Source organism: Herpailurus yagouaroundi, unplaced genomic scaffold, assembly GCF_014898765.1.
Source record: "Herpailurus yagouaroundi ecotype Mexico unplaced genomic scaffold, PumYag 77, whole genome shotgun sequence".
Lineage (NCBI taxonomy): Eukaryota > Metazoa > Chordata > Mammalia > Carnivora > Felidae > Herpailurus > Herpailurus yagouaroundi.
Window position 1 is genome coordinate 99,956,424 of NW_024412388.1, and position 21,072 is coordinate 99,977,495.

The 21,072-nt window shown below is 43.1% G+C and overlaps 1 protein-coding gene across 3 annotated transcripts in view; it reads left to right on the forward strand.

Moving 5' to 3' along the window:
• Nucleotides 1-18,234, forward strand: part of SLC22A15 (solute carrier family 22 member 15) — an 87,092-nt gene extending 68,858 nt beyond the window's left edge. The window contains exons 9-12 of one of the 3 annotated variants that reach the window (XR_005788908.1): nt 11,525-11,645; nt 13,573-13,649; nt 16,630-16,818; nt 17,201-18,234. Coding sequence is in view for 2 of the 3 variants with exons in the window: in XM_040471409.1 (XP_040327343.1) it covers nt 11,525-11,645; nt 13,573-13,645; nt 16,630-16,818; nt 17,201-17,290 (473 nt within the window). In the remaining variant the exon portion in view is untranslated. Of the gene's footprint in view, nt 1-11,524; nt 11,646-13,572; nt 13,650-16,629; nt 16,819-17,200 lie in introns of those variants that run through there. The other 2 variants (XM_040471409.1, XM_040471410.1) reach the window with 2 other exon arrangements.
• The last annotated feature ends 2,838 nt before the right edge of the window (nt 18,235-21,072 follow it).

Here is a 21,072-nt window from a genome sequence, read left to right on the forward strand (position 1 = left end):
AGTTTGAAAAATTTTATTAGCATCTTGTCAGAACTTTTTGTACCCATTTTCCCCTCAATTTTTCCTGCCACATATATATTCCTTCTCTTCTTCCAGCCAATTTAAGTGTCCCAGTACCTGCCAACTGTTTTTTAGTACCTGAGTATGATTGTGGTTCTCTGTGTCTGAGGCACAGACAGACAGACGGACAGGCACACCCCTAGAAGAAACAGCCAGTAAGTTAGAAAACAGATTGTTTGGCATCCCTCGGCCTGTGGTTTATAATTATTAGGCAAAGTGTCCTGCCCAGTGCATGTTTGCACGTTGGGTGGCCTCCAAGTAAATGTTCTCCCTGGGGGTAGTGTTACCAGGTGGCTACTAATGCATTTTACCTGACTTCTATCTTTGCTTAAAGGATCCTAATTAAACCTACAATACTATCATTTATTAAGGGTTAACTGTATACTGGGTTGTCTTCATCTAGAGAAGATATTAGGTATTACCCCCATTTTATAAGGAAGCTAAAGTTCAGATAGGTCAAGCAACTTACCTAGGTTTGCACAGCAGGTAAGCAGCACACCTAGGATTCAGATTTCAGATCTTTCTGATTCTAAAATCAGTGCCTTTGGGGGAATGCTGATTTGCCATCTTGGAGTTTTACAGCCAACGTATTCATTGCACATGGTGAGACTTTTGTCTTAGAGGATTAACGCTGCCTGATTAGAGTCAGTTCTTAACTCTTCAGCCGATAGGTCTGATGGGAATTGGCCAGGGTTCAAGAACCTGCACTGTCAGACTGACTGACACTGGGCTCTTACTGGCAAGGAGGTTGGTTCCTGGCATTTACGGTCCTGCCAGAGTCTGAATACTAGGAAGTCACAGCACACGACCAGATAAACAAGTTTCATAGTTGAAACATTTCAAGGTGCTCCACTCTGAGCACCTCTCTATCTCATTTCTTTTATCTATCTTGATCTGCCCATTCTATTCACTTGACTTCTCTTGTGCTGGCCACGTACAGGACACAATTCATAAACAAGACCTAGTCCCTAGGCCCTAAGAGCTTACAGTCTGGTGAGAAAGATGAGTGATTAGAGAGAAGCAACAACAGTAAAGTCAGAAGGTGCCATGTGAGAATCGACACGGCAAAACACTATGGGGACTTCAACTTTGGACCATGATAGGAATGGAGACCAGCTATCCTCCTGTGTTAAATAGCCATAAAACCAGACAAATATAAAAAACTCTGATTTTCAGACACTGGACAGCAGGCTGTCCAGGAAAGACAGTGATCCCCGAGGGGAAGGAAACAAAGTGCTCCCCAAGACTGACCTAACCCAGGGTGTCCAAGTCATGATGCAGGGACAGGGAGCCCAGCACTGAACTGAGAAGACAGTATTAAAACCTGGGGAGGCCACGATTTCTAGAATTCGCTAGAAAAATGACTGAAGAGGAGTAAGATACACAGAGGATGAGCTCCAGAGATCTGCAGAAGGGGCCTCTGAGTCTTAGGCTGCTTCCTGATTTGTGCAGGAGTTTGAGGAAACCACTGAGGCCAGAGAGAGGACCACGAGGAAGCAGCATTTGGAATAATTCTTGGGATCCAAGGCCATGCCTAGTTTGTATTCTTTTCAGCCAGATGTGCAGCATTGAGTAGAGACCTCCTGGGTCAAAGTAGCCCTACGCTAAAGACCTTCTCTGCATGTCCTCAAAGTGCTTTAAAAATCTTAGAAGGATCAAATGATTCAAAGTAACAGCATCCCCTCCACAAAAAAAAAAAAAAAAAAAAAGCCTCCCCCAAAAAACAAAGAAGAAAAACAAAGTAACAGCATCCCAGAACAAAGAGCAGTCAAGGAAGACAGTAAAATCCAGCACCGTCATATCCACAGTGTATGGCATCCAGCCAAAACTACCAGGCAGGATAATACCACCTATAACCAGGAAACATATCAATAGAAACAAAACCAGAAATGACCCAGATGATAGAATGAGGAGACAAGAACTTGAAAACAGCTATTATCAAGATGTTCCACACATTTAAGAAGATAGAGGAAAGCATGATCATCATGAACAGAGAAATAGAGGATTAAAAAAAAAAAAAAGACATCGTGTGACATCTAGAAATGAAGCATATGTTATATGAAAAACAAATCCAGTGAATGAGATTAACCACAGAAGATCAGTGAAAAAGACATATCTAAAGAAACCATGCAGAATGAAGCAGAAAAAAATAATTGAATGAAGAGTTAACAAGGTATCAACGAGTTATAGGGCAACACAAAGCCTAACGTGTATTTGTAATTGGAGTCGAAGAAGGAGGAAGTAAAGAAAACATTATTTGCAGAAATGGCAGTCAGATACTTTCCTCATTTGATGAAAGCTATAAACACGTAACGAGAAAGCGTGTTCATCAAGAAGATGTAATAGTCCTGATTGTGTATGCATCTAATAACAGATTCAGAATACAGGAAGCGAAATTGGATAGAACTGAAAGAATAAATAGACAAATCCAAAATCATAGTTGGATATTTCACCACCCTCTCTCAACCACTGATAGAAAAACCAGACAGAAAATGCCGAAGGATATGGAGACTTGAACATGACCTAACTGCCATTTGTCGAACACTGTACCCAAATACAGCAGAACATGCATTCCATCTGAAAAGCGCATGGAACGTTTACCAAGAAGGGTCACATTTGGGCCGTAAAACAAGTTTCAAAAATTGAAAAGGATTGAAATCTTCCCAAAATAGTTATTTTTAAAAAATTTTTGAGAGAGGAAACACAAATTGGGGAGGGGCAGAGAGAGAGAGAGAGAGAGAGAGAGAGAGAGAGAATCCCAAGCAGGCTCTGCATTGTCAGCACAAAGCATGATGTGGGGCTCGAACTCATGAACCATGAGATCATGACCTGAGCTGAAATCAACAGTCAGACACTTAGCTGACTGAGCCACCCTGGTGCTCCCCCAAAATAGTTATTTGACGAGAATGGAATTAAGCTAGAAATCAGTAACCAGAAGATATTAGGGAAATCCTCAGATATTTGGATTTTAAAAGACATTCTTGTAAAAACGGGTCAAAGAAGAAAGGAAATTGCAAAGGAAATTAGAAAATATTTTTAATTAAACAAAAATTATAATGTATCAAAGTTTGTGGGATGCAGTAAAGCAGGGCTTAGAGAAAAATTTAGTTGAAAAGTTTTCAAATTAATGATCTAAGGTTCTTTCTTAAGCAAATAATAAAAAAAAAAAGTAATGACAGGAGCACCTGGGTGGCTCAGTCGGTTGAGCGTCCGAATTCAGCTCAGGTCATGATCTCATGGTCCCTGCTGACAGCTCAGAGCCTGGAGCCTGCTTCGGATTCTGTGTCTCCCTCTCTCTCTGCCCCTCCCCCGCTCGCACTCTCTCTCTCAAAAATAAACATTAAAAAAATTTTTTTAATGACAAATTAAGCACAATGCAAAGAGAAGAAAGGAACTAATAAGAACAAATATCAATGAAATAAAAACTGGGAAATACTAGGGAAAAATCAATGAAACCAAAAGCTGGTTGTTGAGCTATATAAAGTCAGTAAACCTCCAGCCAAAGAGAGAAGACACACATCAGCAATATCAAGAATGAAAGAGGGGAACCCGTAGAACCTGTTGGCATCTATAAGGAATATTGTACACATTTTTATGCCAGTAAATCCAGCTTAGGCAAAATGGACCCATTCTTTCAAAGATGCAAACTACCAAATCCTACTCAAAAAAGCAGATAACCTGAATAGACCTCTATCTATTAAAGAAATTTAATTTGTAGGTAAAAACATTCCTGTAAGAGAATTCCAGGCAGAATTCCAGGAAGAAATAATACTAATCCTGTATATTCTTCCAGAAAATACAGAAGGGAGGAATACTCCCCCAACCTCATTTTTGAGGCCAGCAGTTATCCTGATATGAAACCAAAGACCTTGCAAGAAAACTGCAGGTCAGTATCGATGACAAAAATCCTCAACTAAATATTAGCAAATTGAATCCAGCAATGCTCAAAAAGGGTAATACATCGTGACCAAGCAGGGTTTATGCTCTCAGTGCAGGGTTATTTTGACATTCAAAATCTAATCAGTGCTATTCACCATCTTCAAAAGCTGAAAGAAAAAAAATCATATGATCATTTCAATACAAGTAGAAAAAGCACTTGTCAGAATTCAATATCCATTCACTACAAAAACCATCAACCAACTGGAAGCAGTTGATCAAGGTCATTGGGGGAAACCTACAGCCAACATCGCATTTAATGGTGAAAAGCTAAGTACTTGTTCCCTAAGATCAGGACAAAGGCAAGGATGTCCATTCTTACCACTTCTATGGAACATTGTACTGAAATTACTAATGAATACAATAAGCCAATAAAGAGAAATTAAAGGGATCCAACTTAGAAAGGAAGAAGTAAAACTGTCTTTATTCACAAGGGTACATGGTCGTCTCCATAGAAAATCCTAGGAAATATTAAAATCTACTAAAATTAATGAGTTTCAGAGTCATGTGACACCCTTTTATTTCTATATATTAGCAACAAACAATTTAAAATGACAGAGGGGTGCCTGGCTGGCTCAGTTTGTAGAGCATGCGACTCTTGATCTCAGGGTCATGAGTTTGAGTCCCACTTTGGGCATAGAGATTACTTAATTCAATAAACAAACTTAGAAAAAATAAAATAGAAAGAAAACAATACCATTTATAATAAATTAAAAATATGATGTATTTAGGGATAAGTTTTACAAAATATGTTTCAGACCTGTAGAAAACTATAAAATATAAAATGTTGATGAGAGAAATCAAAGCAGAGACTACATAAATGAATTGGTGGTAATAATAATAATAAAAATAAATGAAGAGATTACCATACTACTAAACGTCCAAAGATGTTGTTTAAGATGTCCGTTCTTCCCAAATCACACTGTCTTCAGCACGGTCAATCCCAATAAAGTTTCCAGCAGACTTCTTTTTGTGGACAGATGTCGACAAATTAATACCAAAATTTTTATAGAGATGTAAAGGATCTCGAATATCCAAACTGAGTTTTATCAAGAAAAACAAAGTTGGAAGACTTACCCTACCTGATTTTAAAACTTACTACAAAGTTACATGAATCAGGACAGTATGATATTGGCAGATAGGAATGGATATATAGATAATAGAACAGAATTTAGTATGAAATAAACCCATGCATATGGTCAGGTGACTTTTATTTTGTTTTTTGAGGGGCCTGAGGTTTTGATCACCCTTTAAAAATGTTTTATCCAATTGTAACGTTACAAAGAGAAAAATGCATCTGGTTAATTGATTTTGGCAACGATGACAAGTTAGTTCAGTGAGGAAAAGATAATCTTTTTACCCCTTGGTGCTGGAATAATTGGATATCCGTGTGCAAAAAATTTGACTTCAACTTGCATGTCTCATCATATGCAGTAATTAACTCAAAATGGACGAGAGACTTAAATGCAAAGGCTAAAACCATACAACTTCTATAAGAGAACGTAGAGGCTGACCATATCAAACACTGACCATGATACAGGAGAACCAGAACTCTTATGTACTGCTGATAGAAATGTAAAATGGTAGCGACACTTTGAAAAACATTAGCAGCTTATTTAAAAGGGAAATATACACTTGCTATATGACTCACCTTTTCTGAAGGGAAGCAGAAACACAGATTTGCACAAAGACTTTGATGCAAATGTTCGTAGTAGGTTTATTAATAATAGCCCCCAAACTGGAAGGAGCCCAATACCCACCAGCTGAAGAAGGGATAGACAAATTGTGGTATATCCATACAGTGAAATATTACTCAAAACATTAAAAGGATTGAACTGTGACCTACTGATACATACAACAACATGGATAAATGTCAGAAGCATTAACGGTAACCAGAAGAAGCCAGACACAGAAGTCCTCAAACTGACTCATTTCATTCATGTGAAATTTTAGAAATTTCTAACTTAGAAATTTATTTTTTTTTCAACGTTTTTTATTTATTTTTGGGACAGAGAGAGACAGAGCATGAACGGGGGAGGGGCAGAGAGAGAGGGAGACACAGAATCGGAAACAGGCTCCAGGCTCTGAGCCATCAGCCCAGAGCCCGACGCGGGGCTCGAACTCACGGACCACGAGATCGTGACCTGGCTGAAGTCGGACGCTTAACCGACTGCGCCACCCAGGCGCCCCTCTAACTTAGAAATTTAGAAAAAACTGTAGTGACAGATCTTTATGCATATACGGTATTTTTCTTTAAAAAAGGGGAAGCAAATGAATTGTGGGTTTTTGCCCGCAATTATGTATCATAGTAGAGGGCATACCACTGTCTTAAAGAATTTTAACATATATGCGAACCATCCCAAATTTGCCGTATTCAGCCAGTGAATGAAGTGGACGATTAAGCTTAATTTTTACTATTTGGGGTCAGTGAAATATGAGTAAAACATTCTTTTTGTTCTGATGACCTCATATGGACTCTAAGAAAACTTCCAGACAGCTAGTCTCAAAAATGATGGTCGTATAACTGCATCATTGGAAAAAACTTACAACGTCTTGAATTCAGTGCTTTGAAGGATACACGTGTTTTAAGAATTACCTTTTTTTCCCCCAAAGATAATTGAGTTTAATTTTCCTTTTTAAATCACTCTTTTTTCAAAGCAGTTACTTTGGATATTCACTGGTAATAGGCAGTAATATTTGATTTTATTTTCAGATCAAGGTCAAGAATCAAAGGATTTAGCCCAGTGGCTAAAAAGCACTACTAAATATTGATTCAGGATGACCAAAAGTCTAGAAGCTCCCCAAAAAGGAGCCTCAAAAAGGATAAGAGGGGTGCCTGCGTGGCTCAGTCGGTTAAGCATCTGACTCTTGATTTCGACTCAGGTCATGATCTCACAATTTGTGAGTTTGAGCCCCATGCCGGGCTCTGCGCTGACAGCCTGGAGCCTGCTTGGGATTCTCTCTCCCTCTCTCTCTCTCTGCTCCTCCCTCTCTCTCTCTCTCTTAAAACAAATAAATATACTTTTAAAAAAACATAAGAAACAATTTTCTTTTTTTAAATTTAAATTCAAGTTAGTTAACATACAGTATAGTCTTAGCATCAGGAAGAGAACTCAGTGATTCATCTCTTACGTAGGAAACCCAGTGCTCATCCCCAAAAGTGCCCTCTTCAATGCCCATCACCCATTTAACCCATCCCCCACCCACCTCCCCTCCAGCAGCCCTCAGTTTGTTCTCTGTATTTAAGGGTCTCTCTCTCTTTTTTAAATATGAAATTTATTGTCAAATTGGTTTCCATACAACACCCAGTGCTCATCCCAACAGGTGTCCTCTTCAATGCCCATCACCCACTTTCCCCTCCCCCTCACCCCCCATCAACCCTCAGTTTATTTTTAGTTTTTAAGAGTCTCTTATGGTTTGCCTCCCTCCCTTTCTAACGTTTTTTTCCCCTTCCCCTCCCCCATGGTCTTCTGTTAAGTTTCTCAGGATCCACATAAGAGTGAAAACATATGGTATCTGTCTTTCTCTGTATGACTTATCTCACTTAGCATCACACTCTCCAGTTCCATCCACATTGCTACAAAAGGCCATATTTCATTCTTTCTCATTGCCAAGTAGTATTCCATTATATATATAAACTACATCTTCTTTATCCATTCATCAGTTGATGGACATTTAGGCTCTTTCCATAACTTGGCTATTGTTGAAAGTGCTGTATAAAAATTGGGGTACAATTGCCCCTGTGCATCAGCACTCTTGTATCCCTTGGGTAAATTTGTATTTAAGGGTCTCTTAAGGTTTGCCTCCTTCTCTGTTTTTATCTTATTTTTCCTTCCCTTCCCCTATGTTCTTCTGTTGAGTTTCTCAAATTCCACATATGAGTGAAATCATGTGATATCTGTCTTTATCTGACTTATTTTTCTTAGCATAATACACTCTAGTTCTATCCACATTGTTGTAAATGGCAAGATTCCATTCTTTTTCATCGCTAAGTAGTATTCCATTGTATATATAAACCACATCTTCTCTATCCATTCTTCAGTCAGTGGACATTTGGGCTCTTTCCATAATTTGACTATTGTTGATAGCACTGCTATAAACGTTGGAGTGCATGCGCCCCTTTGAATCAGCATTTTTGTATTCTTTGGATAAATACCTAGTAGTGCAATCGTTGGATCATAGGGTAGTTCTATTTTTAATTTTTTGAGGACCCTCCATACTGTTTTCCAGAGTGGCTGCACAAGTTTGCATTCCCACCAACAGTGCAAAAGAGATCCTCTTTCTCCGCATCCTCACCAACATCTGTTGTTGCCTGAGTTGTTCATGTTAGCCATTCTGACAGGTGTGAGGTGGTATCTCATTGTGGTTTTGATTTGTATTTCCCTGATGGTGAGTGACGTTGAGCATCTCTTCATGTCTGTTAGCCATCTGGATGTCTTCTTGGGAGAAGTGTCTGTTCAGGTCTTCTGTCCATTTCTTCACTGGATTATTTGGTTTTTGGGTGTTGAGTTTCATAAGTTCTTTATAGATTTCAGATACCAACCCTTCATTAGGTAAGGAATTTTCTAATAAACAGAGCTGTCTGAAATTGACATGTGCTTCCTTGGGTGAAAGTGAATTCTCCCCAGATTCAAGTGGAGACTGCAGACTCCATTGGCAGGGATGTACAAGAGAAGTTTCAAGCATCTGCTGAGGTGTGTTGGGCTTCTGTGAGCACTCTGTGGGTATGCGGCTGGAGCCAGGCTCCACAAATGGGTTACAGCTGGAAGTGTCCTGAGCTTCATGCAAAAGACTTCTTCCAGCTTTGGATCCTGCGGGTGTGTAGATAAAAGTCTTCCATGGTGTGCCGTTAGAATTCAATTTTCAGGGGCGCCTGGGTGGCTCAGTCAGTTAAGTGTCCGACTTCAGCTCAGGTCACGATCTTGCGGTCTGTGAGTTCAAGCCCTGCGTCGGGCTCTGGGCTGACAGCTCGGAGCCTGGAGCCTGCTTCGGATTCTGTGTCTCCCTCTCTCTGCCCCTCCCCCGTTCATGCTCTGTCTCTCTCTGTCTCAAAAATAAATAAACATTAAAAAAAATTTAATAAAAAAAAAGAATTCAATTTTCAGGATGGTAATCCCCTAACCTGTTGTGAAAGATGTTAGAGTGTCACTATACAGTTCCGAAGGACGCCATCCTGTATGGATTGAAAACAGTCCCAGAGATCATTTGCAGTAAAGCAAATGTGCACATTTGTGTTGGCTTCAAGGCCACTGAATACCTTTTCTTGACATGCTAAGTTTTCTGGAAAATAATTGAAGAATTGCCCTTATTATTGGTTTAATCGATGAGATTGTTGATCTCAAGTGCAGACGTATTTCTCGGGGAAAATGCTGAACGGCATAGTTCTTTTTCCAGAAGCACCTCATGGCCTAAAATAATATATTCAGTCCTTAAGAGAGCTAGCGTGTTCTTCCAAATAGCCTGGCAGAAGAGGAGAAAGCCCCAGATGGTCGGGTTTGGCAATGCCTGGGCCACTGTGTTCAGGATGCCATCTTTAAAGTAGATGAGGATTTATTTCATAGTCAAGCAGGGAAGGCGAAGCATACTTTAGGATGGCATGTTTAAATAACCCCCTCCTTAGAAGTTGAAAGAACCTGAGCACAGATTCTTCTCACTAAATTAATTCCTATTGTAGTCCTTCTACTTCGTTGTTCCCCAGATATGCAGTGGGCACTGCTGAGTATTGTACTGTGGAAGACGGTATTGCCGTGAGGGGCACAGATACAACCAGATACCAGCCTCAGGCCGAAGTAACTCGAAATATTTGGGGCAGGCAAGATGGAAAAGTAAGCAACTGCAGAAGCGTGTCTGAAGCATGCCATTTAATGGATCAGGACATAGGGACAGTGGAGGTCAAAGGGAGGAAAGGATATTGCTTTTGAGTTATTTAAGGGTGGAGTGGTTTCAATGAGTCCTGCAGGCTGTCCCAAGGAAGGGGACAGGTGTGTTCCATTTGGCAGAAATGTCAGGGGCAATGAGAGGCAATTACTTTGGTGATTAGGACTTCACTGTTGACCTTCAAGAGCAGGACTTTCAGCAGAGGATGTTATTAGAAGTCAGAGCGCAGTGAGCTACAGGGCAGATGCATATGCGGCAACAGTGAGTTGCTCGCTCATTGAAGATGTTTGCTAGGAAAGGGGGAAAGCACGGCAGAGTCAATGAGATTTTTTTTTTCTTAGAAGGAGAAATTGTTATTTTGAAAGCAGAGACTAGTGGGTTATGGAGAGGTTAAATATGTTTGAAAGGGAATAATTACATTGCAAGATCCCAGGGAGAATAATGTTAATAAAGGAAAGCAGCATGAGATAATTGATAGTATCTAAACAAAATTTTTTTAGTGTGTATTTTTTTGAGAGAGAGAGAGCACCAGCGGGGGAGGGGCAGAAAGAGAGGGAGACACAGAATCCAAAGCAGGCTCCAGGCTGACAGCACAGAGCCTGACACGAGGCTTGAACTCACAAACTGTGAGATCATGACCTGAGCCGAAGTTGGATGCTTAAGTGACTGAGCCACCCAGGCACCCTGACAGTAATTTTTTTAAGTTTATTTATTTTGAGAGAGACAGAGACAGCACGAGTTGGGGACCGGCAGTGAGAGACGGGGAAAGAGAATCTAAAGCAGGCTCTGCACTGTCAGCACAGAGCCCCGTGCGGGGCTCGAACCCACAAAGTCACAAGATCATGACCTGAGCCGAAACCAACAGTTGCAGGCTTAACCGACTGAGCCACCCAGCTGCCCTGATAGTATTTTTGATAGGGAAAGGAACTGCCATAAAATGTATTTTTGTATTTTATATAAAAACATTGCAGTAAGAAACTGAAATGTCATTAGTGGTTAGTGATTCAAGTAAGAAGTTGGGAAAGAAGAAAGATTAAAAATAGTTCCATATTTAGAGGCTCGTTCTTTAAAGAACATTAATATTTGATACCTTCTGGTTGTAATTTATTGGGATTATTCCTTCTCGTCCAATGGAACACCAGGAAATACAAACTGCAGAGAGGAGATTTTCTGGACCTTGCCTCTGTCTGTCTCGTATCTGTCAGACTTACTCCACGTGTGCCAAGGCTTGTCATGCTACCCACCATTTCCCGTCACTGGTTGTTGAACAAGGCTGGGAAGGAGAGGCGAGTAGCCCCCAATGTGGATGAGACTTAACGATCCCCACGAAGCTTGCTTTTAGTAAAGAAGTATTCCAAGAGCTCTGCCATTGAGGAGTAAGCAAGTTCAATCGCCTATGATGACCGCCATTATGGACGACTTCACAGTCAAGATGCTGAGAAGATTCGTGTGTGTGTGTGTGTGTGTGTGTGTGTGTGTGTGTGTGTGTGTGTTGTGTGCTTACTATACCTTCTGAGTGTGTATTCAGTTTTACCACCTCCTCACTGTTTGAGATCCATATTAATGCCTCTGGCTTAGTTCATAATTGTGTCATTTAAAGGAATTTTTCTCCCAGAAGGACCTCACAAGTGTTAACCCTTGTCCTCCTCAGACACGGGTGTGTTTGCAGTGGTGAACAGCCATTCCTTGTCTCTGCTCGGGAAGCTGACGATCAGTGCTGCCTTTAACGTGGTCTACATCTACACGTCTGAGCTGTACCCCACAGTCATCAGGTATTCCCCACACATCCCGCATGTTTCGCTGTAGATGCTCACAGCAACAGAGGTGTGGTTCTCATTCCACCGGGAGCACAGTGAGTGGGGGCCAGCAACAAGTCAGCGAGCAGCCGCAAGCCCAGAAGCTGTCTGTGTAGACCACACTTTGCCCGCTTGGCTGGGGAAGGCAGAGCTGTGTTTTGGGCCGAACTCCCTTGTATAAATTGTGAGAGAAGTACTCTACGCAAAGCACATCCCATCACCCAAATGGGGCTCGGTTGCCATTTTTATTTCAGTGGACTTGATTGATTCAGTCACCCAGCCTCTGTCAGGCACAGACGGACAAGAGGACTGGGTCCGTGTTCTCTCAGAACCTACATTTTAACACAAAATATACACATCTGTAAAAAGGTAATTCCAGGGGCACCTGGGTGGCTCAGTTGGTTGAGCGTCCGGCTCTTGATTCCCACTCGGTCATGCTCTCACAGTTCATGGGTTTGAGCCCCACGTCGGGCTCCATGCTGACAGTGCAGAGCTGCTTGGGATTCTCTCTCTGCCCCTCCCTTGCTCGCACCCTCTCTCTCTCTGTCTCTCTGTTCTTCTCTCTTTCTCTTAAAATAAATAAACTTAAAAAAAGATGTTTCCATATAGTAATAAGAGAACAGGAGGTTTACGTATTGATTGTTAAGTGTGGTTTCTAACAAGTAGGACATGCTTATATGAAAAACAACACATTCGATCTGAAGTTTCCCCTTCTAAAAGAAGTCTGAAAACAAAAAATTAAACCCAAATTTGAAGGGCAGGGACCCAGCTTATTCTTCTCAGAATTGCCTCTGTGAACCCAGCGGGTATTCCCTAGGTCAGCCCTTCCCCAGTCCTTCTGAGGAGCGTTCCAAGTGTTTCCCACATCCATCAGACTTCCTGGTTCTTTCTGCCTATTAATATCAGCTCCCTTTTCCTCCAGTTTTTCCCAGACTGCATGTGATTGACTAGTCATTTCCTAATTATTCCTCTGACCTGTTTTCCCTGCCTGCTGGCTATGAAACTAGGATGATCATTTTGTCCAAACTGGGACACTCTGGAGAGCGGATATGGGTGGGTGGGGGGAGCGGTGGATGGCCACCTTGCCTGTTCCCTCGTTCCCATGCCCTACCCCCGTTTGCATGTCCATACTCCTCACAAACGTAATGTTCCTCATTCCTATTTATATGCCTGACCCTTTAATCGCCAGTTAGTTGACTTTAACTAAATGGGCAAACTTCTCAGATCATAAAGCCCTGGGTCTCCATGGCTATATTAATTCATAGCCATGAGAACATTTGACACAAAACCCATGAGAACATTTGGCAAGAAATATTCACATGGTCATTTCTGTACTATTCTCTATAGTAACCGCACTGTCCAGTATGGTAGTTACTAGCCTCATGTGGCTATTTAAATTTAAATCAGTTAAAGTGAAATAAATTAAAAATCCAGTTCCTCGGGGTGCCTGGGTGGCCCAGTCAGTTAAGCATCCGACTTCAGCTCAGGTCATGATCTCATGGCTCATGAGTGTGAGCCCCACATCAAGCTCTGTGCTGACAGCTCAGAGCCTGGAGCCTGCTTCAGATTCTGTGTTTCCCTCTCTCTCTGCCCCATCCCTGCTCGCACTCTGTCTCTCTCTCTCTCAAAAATAAACATTAAAAAAAAATCCAGTTCCTCATTCTCACTAGCCACATTTCAAGTGCTCATAGCCACAGGCATCTAGCAGCTTCCATACTGGACAGCGCAATTATAGAACATTTCCAGCATCTCGGAATGTTCTGGTAGGCAGCACTGCTCTACAGGAGCCTGTGCCTCCTCCACTGTGTGATTCATGATTATAGGTCCACTAAGCCATGGCATCTTTAAATTCTACCCCCCACCCAGAACTTACTGACTTTCCCCCCTTTTTTATTCCTTTCAGGAATGTTGGGCTTGGAACCTGTTCTATGTTCTCCCGAGTTGGTGGGATTATCGCTCCCTTCGTCCCCTCACTGGTTGGTTTGTACCTCCTAGTTTTGTTTTTCTCGATCCTCTGCTTTGGAAATGCTTATGCTTTTGAGTAGAAAGGGGTAAGGAGCAGTTGCCACTTACGATCAGCCTGACCCAAGTGTGAACCTTGTACCTTCTAGATTAAGGACCCTTTTAGGTGACGGATCCCTCGGGGCAGATGGACTCGTACCAGAGGCTCTGACTGTTTGCTTCTCTGTATTTACTGGAGGGTTAGCTAATGCCAGCTTGCCCCTTCCCGTCTCCATTTGTAGGTTAGTCACTTAGTGAATATTTTTTAAGTTTCGGCTGTGGACTGGGCTCTGTGCTGAGCACTTCAGCACACATCGTCTCAAGTACTATTCACAGCCACCGTGTGAGGCAGCATTATCGTTACCCTCTAATAAAGATGAGAAATGCAGCAGAAGCAGATTAACTTGCCCGATGGCACACCACTTAGAATAAGAAGACTAGGGGCGCCTGGAGGGCTCAGTCGGCTAAGTGTCCGACTTCGGTTCAGGTCACGATCTCACGGTTCGTGAGTTCGAGTCCTGTGTCAGGCTCTGTGCTGACAGCTCTGAGCCTGGAACCCACTTCACAGTCTGTCTCCCTCGCTTCCCGCCCCTCCCCCACTCGCACTCTGTCTCTCTCTCTCTCAAAAATAAATAACCGTGAAAAAATTTCTTAAAAAGAAAATTAGAAGAGGAAATATGCCTAGCAGTGTGTCTATTAAGAGTTTCTAGCATTTTCTAAAGTTCATGGTCAAAAGATAGACTAAACGGCAGTTCTGAAGATCCTTCCTGAACTTGACATGTTCAGGTTCTGTGACAGAATCCGTGGAGCCCTACGCATGTCTGTGCTTGGTCTGACCTGTGGCCTTGGCAGCCAGGACTCGGCAAAGGCTGACTAGATTGGGTGTGCGGATAGCTGTTTGTCACTCGGGCAACTTTTCTTAGCACTTCTTAGCAATGCTGGCGGGCCAGGTCCACGGACCCAGCGGGGTTCCCGCAGGACCAGCCCAGAGGGCCCTTGCCTTCAGGCAGGATAGAAGTCCAACACGAGCCAGCAGGAGGTGAAAGCAGCATTTACTGAAGATACAGAGAGAGCAGGTACACACAGAGTGAGTGTCCGAGAGACTCAGAAAGGAAAGGAGAGAGTCTCGTCATTGTTCAGGGTCAGGGTTTTTCTTGAGGACGGGGCTCTGGGGGTACGTGTCCTCTCAGGCAGCCAGGAACCAGTTGGATCAAGGATGAGGGGCCAGGTGTTACACCTTGGAGCCAGGGGATCTTGGCCATGAACTGTCTACCCCAGGGGTCTGGAATACGTGTGCGATAGCTTCCTCTGGTCATTCTCACTTGCCCCTTCCTTAGATGTTATCTGTTCTAGAGAAATCATTAACTCCTTGTCCCTTACAAGGACATATGCTGTTTACATTACAAGGCATGTGTAAAGTGGGGTGAGGGTACAGGTCCTAGGAAGACTAGAAACAGGTAAAGCAGCAAAGCCATGAAACAGCTTTCTCTCTCCCAGGGTCCCTTCAGTTTCCCTGTCTCACTAGTACAGGAGGATGTCTTGGAAAAGCCTTTCCCTTCTTTCTTTTTCTGAGTCCACTTCCTTCTCATGAGTATCTCTTTCCGTGTTTCATGCTTAATTTTGCATTACAAGACCATCCTCTCATACGGATTTGCTCCATTCTGCAAAATGTGTCTGACATCAGGTGTTTGTCTCTAAAGATCTCCGACTTTGGATGGCCCTCCTAGAACGTTAGAAAACCCAGCACTCTGTCTCTACTGATCCCTGCTCAGTTGAGAAGAGATCAAAGTGTTGTGTCTCCCTTGATTCAGCAACACACCCACAGTGTTGGACGTGTGTTTCCATGTGGGTGGCAGAGGTGAGATTCTCCCCTCCCCGCTCCCCATCACCTCCATTCCCCCCTGCCCTCTTCTCGATCATCTCCATCATCTCTTTACTTCTGAAAAATCAGGAACTTATTAAATCCGAGAGGAGATCCTAACTAGTAGTGGTCTCATCCACAGAGTTTGGAAGCCCAAATGAGAAGATGATAATACCATTCTTGTGCAGGAATTTAAGAATGTTAATCAGCTCAGAAAGGCCCAGAGCAGCATCCCAAAGATAGTTTTCTGTGTTATCTTTGAACCTGTGTGTGCCTAAAAATTTTTTTTAACATTTATTCATTTTTGAGAGACAGAGACAGAGCACACGTGAGGGAGGGGTAGAGAGAGAGGGAGACACAGAATCCGAAGCAGGCTCCAGGCTCCGAGCTGCCAGCACAGAGCCCGACGCGGGGCTCAAACTCACAAACCGTGAGATCATGACCTGAGCCAAAGTCGGAAGCTTAACCGACTGAGCCACCTGGGTGCCCCGAACCTGTTTGTGTTTAAAGAAACTATGTAAATATTCCCGAGAATGTCTTTTGGATCTCTGAAGCAATGCTTGAATTACCGTGTTCGGTTCAAGTAGTTTCCAAACCACACGGGTGTGCTAGGTTCTTCAGGCTTCTCTTTTTCTTTTCGGGGTGTTTACACCCTTAACCCCTGTCTTCCTGGTTACGGTGCCGAATGAATGAGCGAGCATACGTGGGATTGTTTGGCCGATTCCAAGGTTGAGAACGTCAAAGTTCATCGGGAGCGAGTATCTGGGGAGTCTCCTAAGTGAAAAGTATGTGGAGATCCCCGTGTTATAAGAGAGTCACCTGGAGCAAAAGCAGTACCCACCCCACTCCTTCTGATCCCCATACCTCTGCTGCCTTTTTATGTTCTCGCTCTCCTTTCTGTGTGGCCGAGCAACCACTCGGTGATTTTCCAGGGTCTCTCTCGTTGGGGAACAAGTGGCTGACAGTACATTCTAGTGGGGAGGCGTGAGTTGGGTAGTAAATGTGGCAGCTCCTCGGTCATAAGACTACTGATGTCATGTGCTGGGAAACGAATACTGAGTTTTTGTATGGTTTTTGTTCTACTCTCTGCCCCCACAGAAATATGTGCAGTGGTCCTTACCCTTCATTGTCTTCGGAGCCACCGGCCTGACTTCGGGCCTCCTGAGTTTATTATTGCCAGAAACCCTTAACAGCCCATTGCTAGAGACATTTTCTGACCTTCAGGTGTATTCATATCGGAGGCTGGGGGAGGAGGCGTTATCTTTACAGACCTTGGATCCCCCACAGGTATGGTGGTAGTTTTTTTTTTTTTTTTTTAACGTTTATTTATTTTTGAGACAGAGAGAGACAGAGCATGAACAGGGGAGGGGCAGAGAGAGAGGGAGACACAGAATTGGAAGCAGGCTCCAGGCTCTGAGCTGTCAGCCCAGAGCCCGACGCGGGGCTCGAACTCACGGACCGCGAGATCGCGACCTGAGCTGAAGTCGGACGCTTAACCGACTGAGCCACCCAGGCGCCCCAGCAGTTGATTTTTTGAGAGAAATAAAGATGGCTCGTGATTCATTTACTTTCTTAGAACACTTTAGGGCCAATTCTTAGGGGAAATAGATGTCATAAAAATGCATCTGTCTGTCGAATGGCAAATAATAATTTGCCTTTCCTATTTCAGTCTTCAGACAAGGAGAACACTTTAGGGAGTGAGAGTGAGGAAGAGGAGGAGTTTTTTGATGCGGATGAAGAAACACAGATGATTAAGTGAAGAGCCCCCGAGCCTCCGTCACAAGCAGATGATCTCCTTGCCTCTGGTCAAGGCAGGCTTTTCTGGGAAACTTCAGAGAGTTGTCGAAATACAGGCTTGAACGTACATGGAAGGTACTCCTTATGGGCTCATTGTTTTCAGGCACCAGGGAAGATGGAGAAGACATTGCATGAGAGAAACATCACCATATCAGGGGAACAGTCGTCCAGAATTTACGTTCAGTTCAGAACCTTGACATCTGGCCAGGTAGCTCAAATCCACCTGCCAGAGGGGAAAGCTAATTTGTTTCTGGAAGTTTGATCGTGTTGCTTATCTTTCCTCCTGACCTAAAGGCAGACATGTAAAATTTCTTCTTATCCCACACTAGTGGGATAAGAGAAACCACCCTTCACATCTCATCTGAATACCATATCTGACGCCTCCCCCTTATCATTTGTGCCTCACTCACCAGGAATCTCTTGAGGCAGATTGGCATTAGCATTTCACTTTGGTGCCAGAGGAAAAGCACTGAGAGGTGACTGTGTGTGGCCTGAGGCCTCCAGCTTTACCCTAACTGATGAGACCTGGGTCCTCAGCTTGGTTCCCAGGCTAATGGTTGGCTTGAACTCCTTGTGCCGTTGGTCCCACAGACAATCCACTCGGAAAAGCCAAGTGTATTGAAGGGATTCTCTCAGAGCCAAAGGCATGGCTGCAGCTGCTTGTTCACTCCCTTTGACACTCAACTTGGGTCATTTCTTCAGTTACGACTTGTGTGCACCTCCAGGAAAATTTCCATCTCAGATTCTAGTACCAGCAATAGCTTCAGAACTGTGTCAGTAAGTGAGGAAGCTTTTAAAAACGGAGGGCAGTTAAAAAATGACATGTTGAGGGGCGCCTGGGTGACTCAGGCAGTTAAGCGTCCGACTTTGGGTCAGGTCATAATCTCTTGGTCCGTGGGTTCGAGCCCCATGTCGGGCTCTGTGCTAACAGCTCTGAGCTTGGATCCTGCTTCAGATTCTGTGTCTCCCTCGCTCTCTGACCCTCCCCCGCTCATTCTCTCTCTCTCTCTCTCTCTCTCTCTCTCTCTCTCTCTCAAAAAGGAATAAACATTAAAAATTTTTTTAAAAAGTGACATGTTGAGCACTTGGATGTTAGGGGGGAAAGGTGCTTTTTTAAAAAAGTTTTTTATGTTCATTTATTTTTGAGACACAGAGCATGAGCAGGGAAAGGACAGAGAGAGAGGGAGACACAGAATTGGAGCAAGTTTCAGGCTCTGAGCTGTCAGCACAGAGCCCGATGCAGGGCTCAAACCCACAAACCCATGAGATTGTGACCTGAGCCAAAGTTGGACACTTAACTGACTGAGTCACCCAAAAGGTGCCAATTTTTACAAGGAAGAAAAGAACGTGACCTTTCACAATTTTGTGTTCTATTTTGGGCATTGTGCAACAAGGCACTTGGGTAACATTTAAGAGCTTGAACACTTCTAGTCCCAGATCAGTCTCTGCCTGTTTAGTCAGAGTGGAAAGCAAGTAATTTCATAGGAAATGGTTTTCTGTGAAGTACCACCAACTTTCAAATAAATCGGTTGCACTTAGTTTTCTAAAATCATATGCTGAAAATCTGTTTCCCTAGAAACTTGAGTGCTCTCTCAAATAGGAGTGCTACTAACCTGGAGTCAACAGGCTTGCACAGCATTGCTTTTGGTCACTTTCCCAACAAAGAGCATTTCTGTTTCTTCAGAATTTCTCTTTCTACTAGCTCTTGGAGAGAAGGGAATTGCATTGGAAGTAAAGAGAAGACATCATTGTGACTGCTTCTGGAAATCTTGGGGGCATCCCCCCCCCAAGTTGGCTCTGACACTTCCCTGTCCTCTTCCACATTAACCTCATGGTTTGCACTATATTAGCCTCCACCTTTGTGTTCAGGTATTTTTCTGTCCTTTATGCCCTTGATCATGTTTTAAGTTCTTCATAAATAAGGGCCATCTTTACTGCTGTTTGTTTCTCTCTGCCATGCCCAGAAGAATATGGGCCCTAGACCCAGTGAGGATCTAATAAATGTTACTGTTCCTAGCCATCAAGAAAACCGTGGAATTCTTTGCAGTATCATTTTTATAAATCCCAGATCAGGCGGGGCGCCTGGGTGGCGCAGTCGGTTAAGCGTCCGACTTCAGCCAGGTCACGATCTCGCGGTCCGTGAGTTCGAGCCCCGTGTCAGGCTCTGGGCTGATGGCTCAGAGCCTGGAGCCTGTTTCCGATTCTGTGTCTCCCTCTCTCTCTCCCCCTCCCCTGTTCATGCTCTGTCTCTCTCTGTCCCCCAAAAAATAAATAAACGTTGAAAAAAAATTTTTTTTAATTAAAAAAAAAAAATAAAATAAAAAAATAAATCCCAGATCAGGCAAATCTGACCCAAACCCCCAAACTGTGGAATCCTGCTTGTCTTTCTCTGGCAAATGGAGACCCTGCCCACCACCAGGAGAGGAAGAGAGAAAGAACTTACAAGGACACTTAGAAGCTCTTTTTAATGGTCAGGCGTTAAAAATAAAACAACGATCTAGCATATATGTGCTCTTTGGTCAGTTAGCACGGCCTTTGCATTAGAAGAGGAATACATCCCGTTATAGAAAATTTGGAAACTAGAAGGTTAAAAAAAAATCTATCACTCATAGGCCCAACGCCCAGAGGCAACCAGTGTGGTGGCTTTGTTCTAACTGAAGACCACTTGGGAACCCATCTCTCGGTTGGCACTGGGGTTCCCTCTGCCTCTGGCTAAATAGAGGAGGATTCTATTAGCCCCATCCCTGGGTATCGTCTTTTCCCAGCTATGGGGTGGAAGAACAGAAGGAGGACACACAGTTTGAACACATGTTACTTAAACAGGCCGGGCAGGTGATCAGCTGCTCGTGTCAGCTAATTAGGTAGTCATTTCTTTCTAGATGGTCTTCTGGGGAAGTTTAATAATTACTGTGTGTTCACTGTACTGCCTTTTATAAAATCAGATTTTGTTTCCTTTTGGTATTAACTGTCGAAGACTGCACATGTGTGTATTCGCATTGATTAAATGATCAGAAAGCTAATTTACAGGTAACATATTTTGTTTGTGCAGGTGATTTGTAAAAAGCATCCTTTTAATGTTTTTATTGCATTCAAAATTAAATTTCTTTTCTCCTCACAAGCAGCTAGAGAAATGTAAGACACCTAAAGGTCAAAGGTCTTATAACAGCTGGTTCGGAACCTTGGTACCACACTGATACGTTAAAAGATACTGTGCTGTAGTTTCCTGATTTGGTGAGTGAAAACCACTGCCCGTTGAAAATGCAGTATTTGTCATTTGGCTGCTTTCGAGCAATATGGACATTCTTTAGTATTTAAAAATGAGCAAATAGGGGCGCCTGGGTGGCTCAGTCAGTTAAGCGTCTGACTTCAGCTCAGGTCATGATCTCCTGGTTGATGGGTTCGAGCCCTACGTTGGGCTCTGTGCTGACAGCTCAGAGCCCGGAGCCTGCTTCAGATTCTGTGTCTCCCTCTCTCTCTGCCCCTCCCCAACTCGTGCTCTGTCTCTCTGTCTCTCAAAAATAAATAAACATTAAAAAAAATTTTTTTAAGGAGCAAATAAACACGATACAACAAAAAAGCACATGAACATGTCTGGGGCACCGCTTACATGAATATAATCTGGGCAGGTGTTTTTGTGGAGGTCAAGTTGATGAAGATACTGTTAGTAGATTTGTATTCTCAACAAAAACATGGAAATAATTGTCACTAGTATATCAGAATTAAAATACAGCTCTCCAGTAGGAC